This window comes from Berghia stephanieae, chromosome 1, assembly GCF_034508935.2.
Source record: "Berghia stephanieae isolate SIO BIC M18660-M18661 chromosome 1, UCSD_Bste_1.3, whole genome shotgun sequence".
Lineage (NCBI taxonomy): Eukaryota > Metazoa > Mollusca > Gastropoda > Nudibranchia > Aeolidiidae > Berghia > Berghia stephanieae.
The window spans coordinates 32,735,583-32,749,774 of record NC_088360.1 but is presented as its reverse complement, the minus strand read 5'-3'; the positions used below and the strand labels follow the sequence as shown (position 1 = coordinate 32,749,774).

General features: G+C 37.0%; 1 protein-coding gene across 1 annotated transcript in view; it reads left to right on the top strand.

Annotated features, from left to right (window-relative positions):
* The first annotated feature begins 6,952 nt into the window (after positions 1 to 6,952).
* Positions 6,953 to 14,192, top strand: part of LOC144972153 (man(5)GlcNAc(2)-PP-dolichol translocation protein RFT1-like) — a 33,250-nt gene continuing 26,010 nt past the window's right edge. The window contains exons 1-5 of the mRNA XM_078913212.1: positions 6,953 to 7,040; positions 10,029 to 10,159; positions 11,663 to 11,748; positions 12,298 to 12,417; positions 13,132 to 13,312. Of these exons, the coding sequence (XP_078769338.1) occupies positions 10,097 to 10,159; positions 11,663 to 11,748; positions 12,298 to 12,417; positions 13,132 to 13,312 (450 nt within the window). The 5' untranslated portion in view covers positions 6,953 to 7,040; positions 10,029 to 10,096. The remainder of the gene's footprint in view (positions 7,041 to 10,028; positions 10,160 to 11,662; positions 11,749 to 12,297; positions 12,418 to 13,131; positions 13,313 to 14,192) is intronic.

Below are 14,192 nucleotides of genomic sequence, written 5' to 3'. Positions count from 1 at the left end.
GCGTCGCACGTCTATTATTATTTTTTAAAAGTAATAAATACTCAATGGGCGAACGATTGCTCAAGGCAAGGTTCAACTCAAAATATGCAGTAATTGTTTGTTATGACCCAAAAGAGGACGAGAAATAGAGCTTTTACTTTAAAATGATAAGCTAAATCAAACAGTACAAGAGACTCCAAAGCGTGATGGTACAGTGGTTGGTGGCCTAAACGCAAAGGTTGGACGAGGTTGTAAAAATAGCCTCGCAATGCGCTATATATTCATTTTAGTCCATTATTTTCTTCAAAATTCCAAGCACAATTATCAGTATCAGTGCACACGGCTTTTAAAAAAATAAATTCGAAAACACAAGCAAATAAACAAGTCCTAGGTGTTCAGTAGGCTACACGTCGAATAATCCTCATCCTCACCCCCCAAAAAACAACAAAAACACCCCCAACCAAGTGTACACACACAAACACCCACATACACTTTCCCTGCTCTCTCTCTCTCTCTCTCTCTCTCTCTCTCTCTCTCTCTCTCTCTCTCTCTCTCTCTCTCTCACACACAACCCTTTATCTGTCTCTTCCAACTTTAGCAACTCAGCATGGTCACCCAGATATGAAAAGGACAATAAGCTGTTAGAAGGTGTGCTCCGCAGCAGGGCAACAAATGTAATACCAGGCATAAAAGACATACTATGAAGAACGACTGAAAATGATCGGAATCCCCAGTATGGCATATAGGTGTATCAGGGCGACATGACAGAAACATTTTCATTTAAACGCACGACCTGTACGATGTCCAGAAGGTATTATTTGTGTTTGCTGACAGAAACACCAGAGACCTATATATATAAAGTGAACAAAGTCAGGTGTAACACGTCTGTCAGATATTTATTTAGCCTGAGAGTAATTGATCGATGGAACAACATTCCAATCTCAGTTGCGGAAGCTCCAGACCTAAACAACTTAAAGAGGCAATTTGACTGCCTCTGTTTAAACTACAGGTTCAGCTTAGTTGAGCCGCCCCCCCCCCCCCAATCAAACTGAGATAACTGCAAAGAATTATCCACACCCAAGATCAACAAAGGCACTGAAAGCCTAATTCGCTGGACACTCTATACTGTAGTCCGTTCCACAACCCGTGTGCACGCGTTGACGTGGATATCTTCATAACCCTCAGATGGATTTTAATGGTAATTGGCTCGAACACTCGAATTGTTAGTTACATTAAGCCGTTTTTTCGGCTACAGTATCATACTTTAGAATTTTTCTTCTTTGCGTTATATACAAAACGAAGGGTCTGGGATGAGTAAACATTTTGATGTTTTGCAATACGATGTTATACACTGTGAATTCTGTTGTGAAAATCGATCGCTAAACTCGCTCACATGATGATATGATATGATATAAGTCCAGATTTATGTAGACTTTTACAGCCTTTTATCTGCTCTTGTGCATTCGTGAACGTAAATAAGTCACATCTCTCAAAACTGGGCATGCCACATAGTGGAAGGTGTCTGAATTTAACTTTGCAAACAGTATTTTCTGTTTCACAATGAGCATCAAGACGGCACTTGAATGCCTGCAATGAAGGGACGTCAACAACTGTTGCAGGCAGGCGGTTCCATTTGTCGACTACCCGAACATGCTTGATTAGGGGTTTCCATTTCACGAAATTCATGTGCGTTACTCACTAATATTGCCATCTTGAGTTCAAAATGACACAGCAAAATGTACACTTTGTACACACTTGACATAAACAATTGTTACAATTTAATATTTGAGAGCCAAAGGCGTAGCTTCCCGTTGTGAATTCTACATTCATAAAAACTAATGAAAAATATGGATTAAACATGCACATTTGTCACAGAGGAAAATTTACAAGTATTCCTCCAGAGAGGCGAAACGCGGACTTATTTTTCATGGCATATGGCAAATAGCAGTATGGCTTACAAACAGAAAAGTGCCAGAAGACAATAGAGAATAAAATTTTTTTTTCGCGGCGGTGGTGGGGTTTGAACCTGCGACCTTATTGGTACGACAACTCCGCCTGGCAGGTGAGAGCGTGGCTCTACCGTGTGAGCTATCCACGAACACAAAAATATTCGTTTCAAACTCAAAGTCATTACTAGATCCCTCTCTCACCCACTTCTTGAGACCACCGATTCATTCGTACACCACCATCGCGAATAATTTTGACCAGCAGTTAAGCTTAATAGCCAATATTCTCAACACAAACATATAACATAGAAACGATTGAGACATCGAGTATGCTCCGGTGTATGGGGTGAATTTTTAATTCAGAAAAGTGAGTGGAGCAGGCACTTATGTTGGTAACAACAAGATATGAAGTGAATAGAAAAGTGCCAGAAGACAATAGAGAATAAAATTTTTTTTTCGCGGCGGTGGTGGGGTTTGAACCTGCGACCTTATTGGTACGACAACTCCGCCTGGCAGGTGAGAGCGTGGCTCTACCGTGTGAGCTATCCACGAACACAAAAATATTCGTTTCAAACTCAAAGTCATTACTAGATCCCTCTCTCACCCACTTCTTGAGACCACCGATTCATTCGTACACCACCATCGCGAATAATTTTGACCAGCAGTTAAGCTTAATAGCCAATATTCTCAACACAAACATATAACATAGAAACGATTGAGACATCGAGTATGCTCCGGTGTATGGGGTGAATTTTTAATTCAGAAAAGTGAGTGGAGCAGGCACTTATGTTGGTAACAACAAGATATGAAGTGAATAGAAAAGTGCCAGAAGACAATAGAGAATAAAATTTTTTTTTTTCGCGGCGGTGGTGGGGTTTGAACCTGCGACCTTATTGGTACGACAACTCCGCCTGGCAGGTGAGAGCGTGGCTCTACCGTGTGAGCTATCCACGAACACAAAAATATTCGTTTCAAACTCAAAGTCATTACTAGATCCCTCTCTCACCCACTTCTTGAGACCACCGATTCATTCGTACACCACCATCGCGAATAATTTTGACCAGCAGTTAAGCTTAATAGCCAATATTCTCAACACAAACATATAACATAGAAACGATTGAGACATCGAGTATGCTCCGGTGTATGGGGTGAATTTTTAATTCAGAAAAGTGAGTGGAGCAGGCACTTATGTTGGTAACAACAAGATATGAAGTGAATAGAAAAGTGCCAGAAGACAATAGAGAATAAAATTTTTTTTTTTTTTTCGCGGCGGTGGTGGGGTTTGAACCTGCGACCTTATTGGTACGACAACTCCGCCTGGCAGGTGAGAGCGTGGCTCTACCGTGTGAGCTATCCACGAACACAAAAATATTCGTTTCAAACTCAAAGTCATTACTAGATCCCTCTCTCACCCACTTCTTGAGACCACCGATTCATTCGTACACCACCATCGCGAATAATTTTGACCAGCAGTTAAGCTTAATAGCCAATATTCTCAACACAAACATATAACATAGAAACGATTGAGACATCGAGTATGCTCCGGTGTATGGGGTGAATTTTTAATTCAGAAAAGTGGATGGAGCAGGCACTTATGTTGGTAACAACAAGATATGAAGTGAATAGAAAAGTGCCAGAAGACAATAGAGAATAAAATTTTTTTTTTTTTCGCGGCGGTGGTGGGGTTTGAACCTGCGACCTTATTGGTACGACAACTCCGCCTGGCAGGTGAGAGCGTGGCTCTACCGTGTGAGCTATCCACGAACACAAAAATATTCGTTTCAAACTCAAAGTCATTACTAGATCCCTCTCTCACCCACTTCTTGAGACCACCGATTCATTCGTACACCACCATCGCGAATAATTTTGACCAGCAGTTAAGCTTAATAGCCAATATTCTCAACACAAACATATAACATAGAAACGATTGAGACATCGAGTATGCTCCGGTGTATGGGGTGAATTTTTAATTCAGAAAAGTGAGTGGAGCAGGCACTTATGTTGGTAACAACAAGATATGAAGTGAATAGAAAAGTGCCAGAAGACAATAGAGAATAAAATTTTTTTTTTCCGCGGCGGTGGTGGGGTTTGAACCTGCGACCTTATTGGTACGACAACTCCGCCTGGCAGGTGAGAGCGTGGCTCTACCGTGTGAGCTATCCACGAACACAAAAATATTCGTTTCAAACTCAAAGTCATTACTAGATCCCTCTCTCACCCACTTCTTGAGACCACCGATTCATTCGTACACCACCATCGCGAATAATTTTGACCAGCAGTTAAGCTTAATAGCCAATATTCTCAACACAAACATATAACATAGAAACGATTGAGACATCGAGTATGCTCCGGTGTATGGGGTGAATTTTTAATTCAGAAAAGTGAGTGGAGCAGGCACTTATGTTGGTAACAACAAGATATGAAGTGAATAGAAAAGTGCCAGAAGACAATAGAGAATAAAATTTTATTCTCTATTGTCTTCTGGCACTTTTCTATTCACTTCATATCTTGTTGTTACCAACATAAGTGCCTGCTCCACTCACTTTTCTGAATTAAAAATTCACCCATACACCGGAGCATACTCGATGTCTCAATCGTTTCTATGTTATATGTTTGTGTTGAGAATATTGGCTATTAAGCTTAACTGCTGGTCAAAATTATTCGCGATGGTGGTGTACGAATGAATCGGTGGTCTCAAGAAGTGGGTGAGAGAGGGATCTAGTAATGACTTTGAGTTTGAAACGAATATTTTTGTGTTCGTGGATAGCTCACACGGTAGAGCCACGCTCTCACCTGCCAGGCGGAGTTGTCGTACCAATAAGGTCGCAGGTTCAAACCCCACCACCGCCGCGAAAAAAAAAAATTTTATTCTCTATTGTCTTCTGGCACTTTTCTATTCACTTCATATCTTGTTGTTACCAACATAAGTGCCTGCTCCACTCACTTTTCTGAATTAAAAATTCACCCCATACACCGGAGCATACTCGATGTCTCAATCGTTTCTATGTTATATGTTTGTGTTGAGAATATTGGCTATTAAGCTTAACTGCTGGTCAAAATTATTCGCGATGGTGGTGTACGAATGAATCGGTGGTCTCAAGAAGTGGGTGAGAGAGGGATCTAGTAATGACTTTGAGTTTGAAACGAATATTTTTGTGTTCGTGGATAGCTCACACGGTAGAGCCACGCTCTCACCTGCCAGGCGGAGTTGTCGTACCAATAAGGTCGCAGGTTCAAACCCCACCACCGCCGCGAAAAAAAAAAAAAAAAAAAAAAAAAAAAAATTTTATTCTCTATTGTCTTCTGGCACTTTTCTATTCACTTCATATCTTGTTGTTACCAACATAAGTGCCTGCTCCACTCACTTTTCTGAATTAAAAATTCACCCCATACACCGGAGCATACTCGATGTCTCAATCGTTTCTATGTTATATGTTTGTGTTGAGAATATTGGCTATTAAGCTTAACTGCTGGTCAAAATTATTCGCGATGGTGGTGTACGAATGAATCGGTGGTCTCAAGAAGTGGGTGAGAGAGGGATCTAGTAATGACTTTGAGTTTGAAACGAATATTTTTGTGTTCGTGGATAGCTCACACGGTAGAGCCACGCTCTCACCTGCCAGGCGGAGTTGTCGTACCAATAAGGTCGCAGGTTCAAACCCACCACCGCCGCGAAAAAAAAAAAAAAAAATTTTATTCTCTATTGTCTTCTGGCACTTTTCTATTCACTTCATATCTTGTTGTTACCAACATAAGTGCCTGCTCCACTCACTTTTCTGAATTAAAAATTCACCCCATACACCGGAGCATACTCGATGTCTCAATCGTTTCTATGTTATATGTTTGTGTTGAGAATATTGGCTATTAAGCTTAACTGCTGGTCAAAATTATTCGCGATGGTGGTGTACGAATGAATCGGTGGTCTCAAGAAGTGGGTGAGAGAGGGATCTAGTAATGACTTTGAGTTTGAAACGAATATTTTTGTGTTCGTGGATAGCTCACACGGTAGAGCCACGCTCTCACCTGCCAGGCGGAGTTGTCGTACCAATAAGGTCGCAGGTTCAAACCCCACCACCGCCGCGAAAAAAAAAAAAAAAAAAAAAAAAAATTTTATTCTCTATTGTCTTCTGGCACTTTTCTATTCACTTCATATCTTGTTGTTACCAACATAAGTGCCTGCTCCACTCACTTTTCTGAATTAAAAATTCACCCATACACCGGAGCATACTCGATGTCTCAATCGTTTCTATGTTATATGTTTGTGTTGAGAATATTGGCTATTAAGCTTAACTGCTGGTCAAAATTATTCGCGATGGTGGTGTACGAATGAATCGGTGGTCTCAAGAAGTGGGTGAGAGAGGGATCTAGTAATGACTTTGAGTTTGAAACGAATATTTTTGTGTTCGTGGATAGCTCACACGGTAGAGCCACGCTCTCACCTGCCAGGCGGAGTTGTCGTACCAATAAGGTCGCAGGTTCAAACCCCACCACCGCCGCGAAAAAAAAAAAAAAATTTTATTCTCTATTGTCTTCTGGCACTTTTCTATTCACTTCATATCGTATGGCTTACAAACAGGAACTCAGAGGGGAGAGGTAAAATTAATAACTGTTTATGTCATCTTAATTATCCTTCTCTTGTATTTGAAAACTGCGGTTCCCTTGAAATGTTGTACTGCACAAAACTTACATGCAAACTGGTGTTGAAGAAGTTTACATTACATTCAGTGATATTTCACATTAATACATTCAAAGCGCCCCCCCCCCCCCCCCCCCCCCCCCCCCCCCCCCCCCCCCCCCCCCTTCCAGCGAACATAATGCAGGAATGGCGAATACGTGCGTAATCGATGGGTGACCAGTGGGATTTCGTGACATGTCTTGTCCGCCGACCTTTATGCGAAGTATTGCTCAACAGTTGGTCGGGTGTTATGTCTTTGTGAAAGGTATTTCTCATCGTCCCGTCGGAGACGGGCGTGAGAGAGAAATTGCGATTTCTTTTTATCAGTACAAAACTTAAAAACTGCTAAAGCTACATTACAACTTCTTTGTGCAATTTTTGTAGCAAGTTTTGACGTATGTCGTCTTCAGTATTAAATTTCCAGTCGGCCTCAGTCTCAAGTGAGTGCAATAATATTTAAAAATAATTTATGAAGGTTTTTTTTACATGTTAGTATGTAGATAAAACATAATGCCAGGGAAGTTGGTTTTGAAACTATATTCATCGTGAAGATTTCCCGGAATAGTGTGAAACTATCATCATATGAGTGAGTGGGTGAGTCTGGAGGAATCGAAGTTGACTGTAGTACTGTAGTGTAGAGAGTTTACTTAGAGTTAGAGAGGTAAGTGTAAGTTATCAATCATATATTTAGATAGAAACAACAAAAACAAACTTAAAGCCTACCGTCAAAAGCAGTTTAGATTTGAAGATGCATTTGTTTTCTATGAAAAAAAAATTCAGTACTAATCCTTGATGAATTTCAAAAGTTATAATGAATAATTGAAATTAGGTAGGCAGTGTCTACGTATACGGTAACCGGGCACCTAGCCTCAGGATCTACGTACACGGTAGCTCCGGTAATTGGTTTGCCGTTACAATACAAGCAATGGATATACATTGCTCTGTGTGTGTGTGTATGTGTGTTATAAAAAAAATAATCAAACAATACAATTTAACCATTAAAGGTGAGATTCAAGGTTACTGTGTATAAATGTTACCGTGTACATAGATCCTGAGGCTAGGTGCCCGGTAAGTAACGAAAATAATGATACCAAAATATCTGCGATATTCCTCTTTATAACGAAGTTATACATCTTTAATTGAACCCTCCTAAAACTTTTAGTAAAAGCAAACACCAGTCAATTGAACACCGACACAATAACTCTCCTTGCCACATCCACCCTGCAGTGCCGACCTAGCATCTTCAGACTTCATTCTTATTCACAAAATTGAGGGAGTGTCTCAAAGGAAACCACTATTAAACCGACAAAGACGTGAAGGCTGTTGTCCGATCTTGGTGTAGAGAAAAAGGGTGTCAGTATTTTGCCAACAGCGTGCGTCAAATGGTAACCCTGTGGTAGTTGGGTTTGGTGACTATGTTGAAAAGTTAAGTAAGCAATCTGTAGCTGAGATTTCAAGCTTTCTTTTTATGTATTGTTTGAAAAAAATGGAAGGTAGACAAAAAGAAGTTGAGGATTCAACGGATTAATTTGACACCGATTACTACTGTACTCCAGTTATTTATTTTTTTCTTTAACCACCAAATTTTATGTTTTATATAATATTCCACTCAATTTGGCAGTCCTTAACAACCTAGAAAATTTTTCTTTTTGTTTACTATTCAAAGTTTTATGCAGAAAGGACGTGTGGAATATTTCTCTGCTTGATCTGTTTTTTTTTTCTTTTAGGAATATGCATTTTTGTTTCATTGTTTTTTTTTTGTTGGTGGCTGTCACAAAGTGACAATGCCAAAGAGTGAGTCGGTGGTCTGCAGAACCTCTGTCCCAGTCAATGGCCTTAAAGGGTTGCTAACGTCCAACAAATTGACCAACCCAACAAACCAACAATCAAAGAGTGATGAATAAATTTTCATATTTCATATTTATTAATGCAAATTACTCTCACACACACTCTGTCTCTCATTCGCACATGTAATGACGATCACTCAATTCACTAGACAGTAACAATGAACGTGGAACAATGAATAGGTATACATACAAGTCACAAACAGATTTCACAAGAAGGTGGGGCCCCTTACCTTTACAGAACACATAGAACAAAAATATGATCTGTCCGTCACAGGTACGTCAGGGCTTCTTCCCTTAGTCGAGATGAGGCAGTCTGTCGTCCTTTCTCTATAATGTCACGACTTGTAATGTCCAAACTCAAAGAGTGTTCTTGGAATCCAAGGCATCGGCCTTAGAACAATAATACTAAAATGTCCACGGCTTTGGCCGGATATGACCAATATACACAGATGGATATGATTTTGCTGGCATCGGCCAAGGATAAGGCTTTTTATTAAAATGTTCTGGCTTTGGCTACAAATTAATAAGACGACCCAAAATCAACAGGGTTAGAGTTACTTCATTAAATAGTTTCTTTGGCTTTGGCCCCAAATCAACAGGCCCACTAGAATGGGAAAGAAAACAATATATAATTAACCATAGAAAAACAAAAGAAGCAATACTTAAACTAGATCACCATTACACATATCACAACACTATAAACTTCTCAACACACGTGGTCACTGCCCCACATGCTTGGCACATATTATTGAATCAGAAAATCACTAGTATTAATAAACTCATAATATAAGCAGAAAGATTGAATCAAATGAATAATTCCACCAACCACAAGGCCTGTAACAATTAAAATCACAATTGACTTTCATAAACTGAAGTAAAACTCTTGCAAAACAGCATCGGCTGAACTTTGCATAGAGAATAAAATACGTCCGAATCGTCGGACGGCCAACTGGTGAATGGGGAGGATGAAAGTTTTACAAAAACCAAGACATAGAATTTTAAAAGAAAAGAAATACTTAAGAGAATGGTCTCTCTTTATGTGCCAGGAAATGACTCAACGGGAAAATCCATGACCTATGACATTTCCGATCATAAACTAAAACAACAAAAACGGTCCTACGCAATACCAAGATCAGTCCCTATATCTATTACAGAGAATATGATCATCACATCGGGACATTACGAACTAAGAATAACATTAGGACTAGCGTACACAATAAACTTAAGGAAACATTCATTATAACATTTCGTGACAGTGGCTGAAGAGGGGTTTTGAGCCCAAAACGTTTTGTGTTTGGTATTTTGTTCTTTTTTTGAAGCTTTTATATTATTCATTTTTGTTAATTACTTTTTACAGTCCACATCTTCTAGCAGCTTAGTATCACAGAGACCTAGATAGCTTTTTTTTTTTTAGTTTATTTTTTCAATAAACGTAATGAAACTGTTTTCTAAAGGATTTGACATCTTTGGAAATTAAGTGAGACTGCCTAGTTTGTAAGTCAGCTGTTTTGCCAAGTTAAGAAAGAGAGCTAAATTTTATAATAATACTTTTTTTTGTTTGTTTTGGTTTGAATCCTGCAGCACCTTGTTTTGCCACATTTAATTTGAAATTCCATTTGATGTCATGAAGTAGCCACTAGCAAATCACAATGAAGAGGACTGCTGCTTTGGCATCAACTGCTCGGGCAGTATCCTACAATATGATTTTGCAGGTAATCTATTTCCTTATAACAAAGTTTGTTCAAGTTGTTACTTGTGCTGTGTGTATGGAATATTATGTAACAACACACTATGTATTACAAAAGCGTGCTCATATTTATTTTAGAAGCAATTAAATATCCTCATATTTTTAGTTGTTTTGTGATTTCTCGAGACCAACAAATTCAAAATTGGAAAAAAGAAATGTCAAACACACATAAATAACTTCTACATTTCAATTTTCATTTTTCCAACCCAAACTACCAGAAATTTACTAATTTTTTTTCAGCCATAGAATCATTGACGAGAGGTCCTGATAACTAAGGCTTAGTTTGCAGATACACAGTTTTGGTCCCTGTCGCAGTGAAGTTTTTTTTTTTGGACTCTTTGTCAATATAACAGGGTCTGTTAGATATGGTGTCAATAATGATTAGTGTCTTGTCATTTTGTATAACAGCTTGGGGAGGCAATTGCTTAGCAGTGGAAAGGAACAAAATAAATTCAAATATTAAAAAATCCATTAAATGCTATATAAATGATGTTAACGATGGAGATCTTTTATACGAGAAATTTTGTATTAGTAAAATAACTAAAATATTAAATGACCAGAATCATCCACTATGACCATCAATTATTATGTCATGAAGAAGTTGTCGCCCTTTCTCTATTTCAACAAAAATAGAGAGACACCGAAAATCTTTTGCGTCTAGTATTAGGCTTTATAACAACAAGCAATAATCATTTTATATAATTATTTCCCATTTTTACTTTCAAATAATGTAAATATTAATTTATTAATTTCTCTGTTTTGCAGTATTTTCAATTTTCAATGTATAGTTACAGTTTTATCTATTTTAACTATTTTACAGTGTTGAAATTATTCATATTATAAAGCGTGGCTCTGGTTGTGGAGCTGCTCCTTTTTATATATACCTACACCCTACTTCCTTTATATTATCTTATTGTGTAAATTATAACACGTCTGTACAAAAAATTTCCTTTTTGGGATGCAATAAAGTATTATTATTATTATTATTATTATTATTATTATTATTATTATTATTATTATTATTATTATTATTATTATTATTGTTATTATTTACCAAAGGGTAACAGGAAATTAAATAATTTATGTCCATTTAACACTACAGAAACTGGGATGAATGCCAGTCACATGAAAGTACTTTACATACAGAGAACCATTGACAACAAAGTCATGGCGTAAATAATGAATTGTTTGGAGCCATTCAGCCCAAAGACCTTTAATTTTATCCAGATGTGTTAAACTCACAGAACAATTACTTTATACTTTTTGGATATGATTTTAGTCCATCAATAAGTATATTCTACCAGACATTCAAGATCTAGCTACCCAATCAATGTTTGATGGACAAGGGTTCATAAACACCTCTTCCCCTCTCACTCCCCCCACCCCCTCCTCCTTCCCTTGCCATCCGACTCTACCAGAGGAAACAATTTTAATGATGATGAATAACTTACTTGATTTTATTTTTCAGTTCAGTTTGAGAATCACAACCTTTGCTCTTAATGGATTTATTCTTCGTTACGTGTCTAGAGAACTTCTTGGTGTAGTGAATGTCAGGTAAGAAGAAAAAAATGATATCAATTAGGCTAATCCCATTTTGATACTTATTTATATTTACATCTATAAATCAAAAACAATTCCAATGTCAAGTGTAAAATTAATCTTCTGAAACAGTTTGCTGGCTCACAGCCATTGCTTGTTAGAATAACCAAGGAACACAATTTATAGCTCTTGTGGAATATTCACCATTGTGTGTTGGGGGTATTATTACACAACAACGTCAATTTGATTTATGAAAATGTGATTTGATGTTTACTTGAGAGATTACATGTATTTTGTGCTTATCCAAGCCCTAAGCACTTTCTGAAAATGGTGGTTGATGTTAACTTAAAACAAGTGATGACATGATGTATTTACTTAAACTCTACCTCATACACCAATTCAGAATTGGGTTACAAATGAAGAATCACATGGCTGTCAGTTCATGTTGGACTTTCGAGAAGGAAGGAGACACTTTCCACAGAACCAGCAATAAAAATATCCAATTTATGCACAGTAGAAGAAGTTACCATCAAAATAATTGATTACCACTGGTTTTATCTCCAGGTTGACGCTTTTGTACTCCACTACAATATTCCTGGCAAAAGAAGCTTTTGACAGGGCCTGTCTCAGCAAAGGGGAGAAGAAAAGGAACTGGACCCATGTCATTAATATCCTGTGGTGCACGTAAAAGATTATGTTAATTTTTACAACCATTACTCTTTTGATTTATACTTATCAATTTTTTAATTAGAATTTTATCATTTTTTTTTCCGTTTCATTTTCTTTTAAAGGACTGTTTCAGGGGAACAACACAGAGATAGAAATTCTGTGCATGCATTGTTTTTGAGTTGCATCTCACTGATGAGTAAAATAAATCACTTGTTTCTTCTAATTTTCTCTTTTAAGCTGTGAGAGCATAAATTTAATGTCTCTCATCACGTTTCACTTGTAGTTCATAAGAAAGGGGCTAGGAATACTTTTAGAGTTTTGCATTATGCCAATACCAAAACAACATTTTTAATCATGAAAGTGATGAGTTAGATAGAACTTCAAAAGTAAATGAAAGGCATAGAATATATTTTCTTTTTTCTTTTTGAAATAAAGTCCTTGGCAGTAGATAACATCGTGTTAAAATATTGAATTATGAGGTAATGAAAATAATAGTTCCCTTTTATTTGTCTCAAAGTAAACTGAGAAGTGTAATATAAACATTTGATGTTTTTATGATTTTTAGCTGTGTAGCTTTTTTATTTGAATAAATAATAAAAGTTGGAAGATAATTTATTTTATATTCGAAGATTTTGCTTATATTATATTAGCAATAGTTATGTAGCAATTTTATACTACTAGTTTTATATTCATTTGAGAATATTATCCCATATTAATAATGTATTACAGAGTCCCATTGGCTGTGATATGTGCCACAATATTGAGTATAGTATGGGTTTACATGCTGGAGCAACCCACCATTGGTGGATATTCCTTGGGTGTGTTTTGTTTTGCACTATCATCAACCATCGAGATGTTGGCAGAACCTCTCTTTGTTGTCGGACAGTCCTTCATGTTTGTCAAATTAAAGGTATTAAATGACTGTTCATCAAATACTGGAATAAACAAACATTTCATCATGTATTTTTTATTCAGCGGAATTTTGATCTAAAATATTGCTGAATATACATTTTTTTGAGTCGATGAAAATCAAAATTGAACTTTTATGTGTTGCTTTAAATTGAATGTATGCGTATAAAAATTATTTCAAAATAATTGCACCTGATGAAAGAAGGATTTACTTTTTAAAGGATGTACAAAAATTTTGTTCTGAAACCCTCTCTCTGTATTGCATTAAAAAAAAAATAATGATGAGTCTCAGATTATTACAAAGCCTGTGCAACAACTGTGTGTTGAATCAAACCACCAGGAATCATTGCTTTATAGACTCTCTTTCACAGGCCACAGGCAATATCTGCAAAGCATAGAAAATGCTGCTTGTCTTTTATTGCTGTTTTAAAGCTGGACAATGGATAAACAGAATCTTGATTTTAGATAGCTACGTGAAAATCAAAGCATAGTAAGATGGAATTAGGGTAAAGTAGGGTTGAGATTAAGCATAATGGGATGTTTAAAAAATGAGATGAAATGCTGTTGGTTTTTGTTATACATAGCATTTCCTTTAGCGACTGATAGTACAATTTAAGTGAGTAATTAATGAGAGAAGAAATTATACAGATAAATAACGAAAACCCAAATAACTCCACATATGTCGCCTCAAGTACTGCTTATTTTTTAGTGGATGATTCCCCTGCATTCATACTTTATGTGAGAGTTACACATAACACATTTTATTTGTAGCTGTGGATACTTGGCATTTCCCTGATTATTTAATATTAACATCAATGAGATATCATTGTCTTTATGTTAAATATAAAGCTAGTACGTAGACATGATGAATTATGAATGCT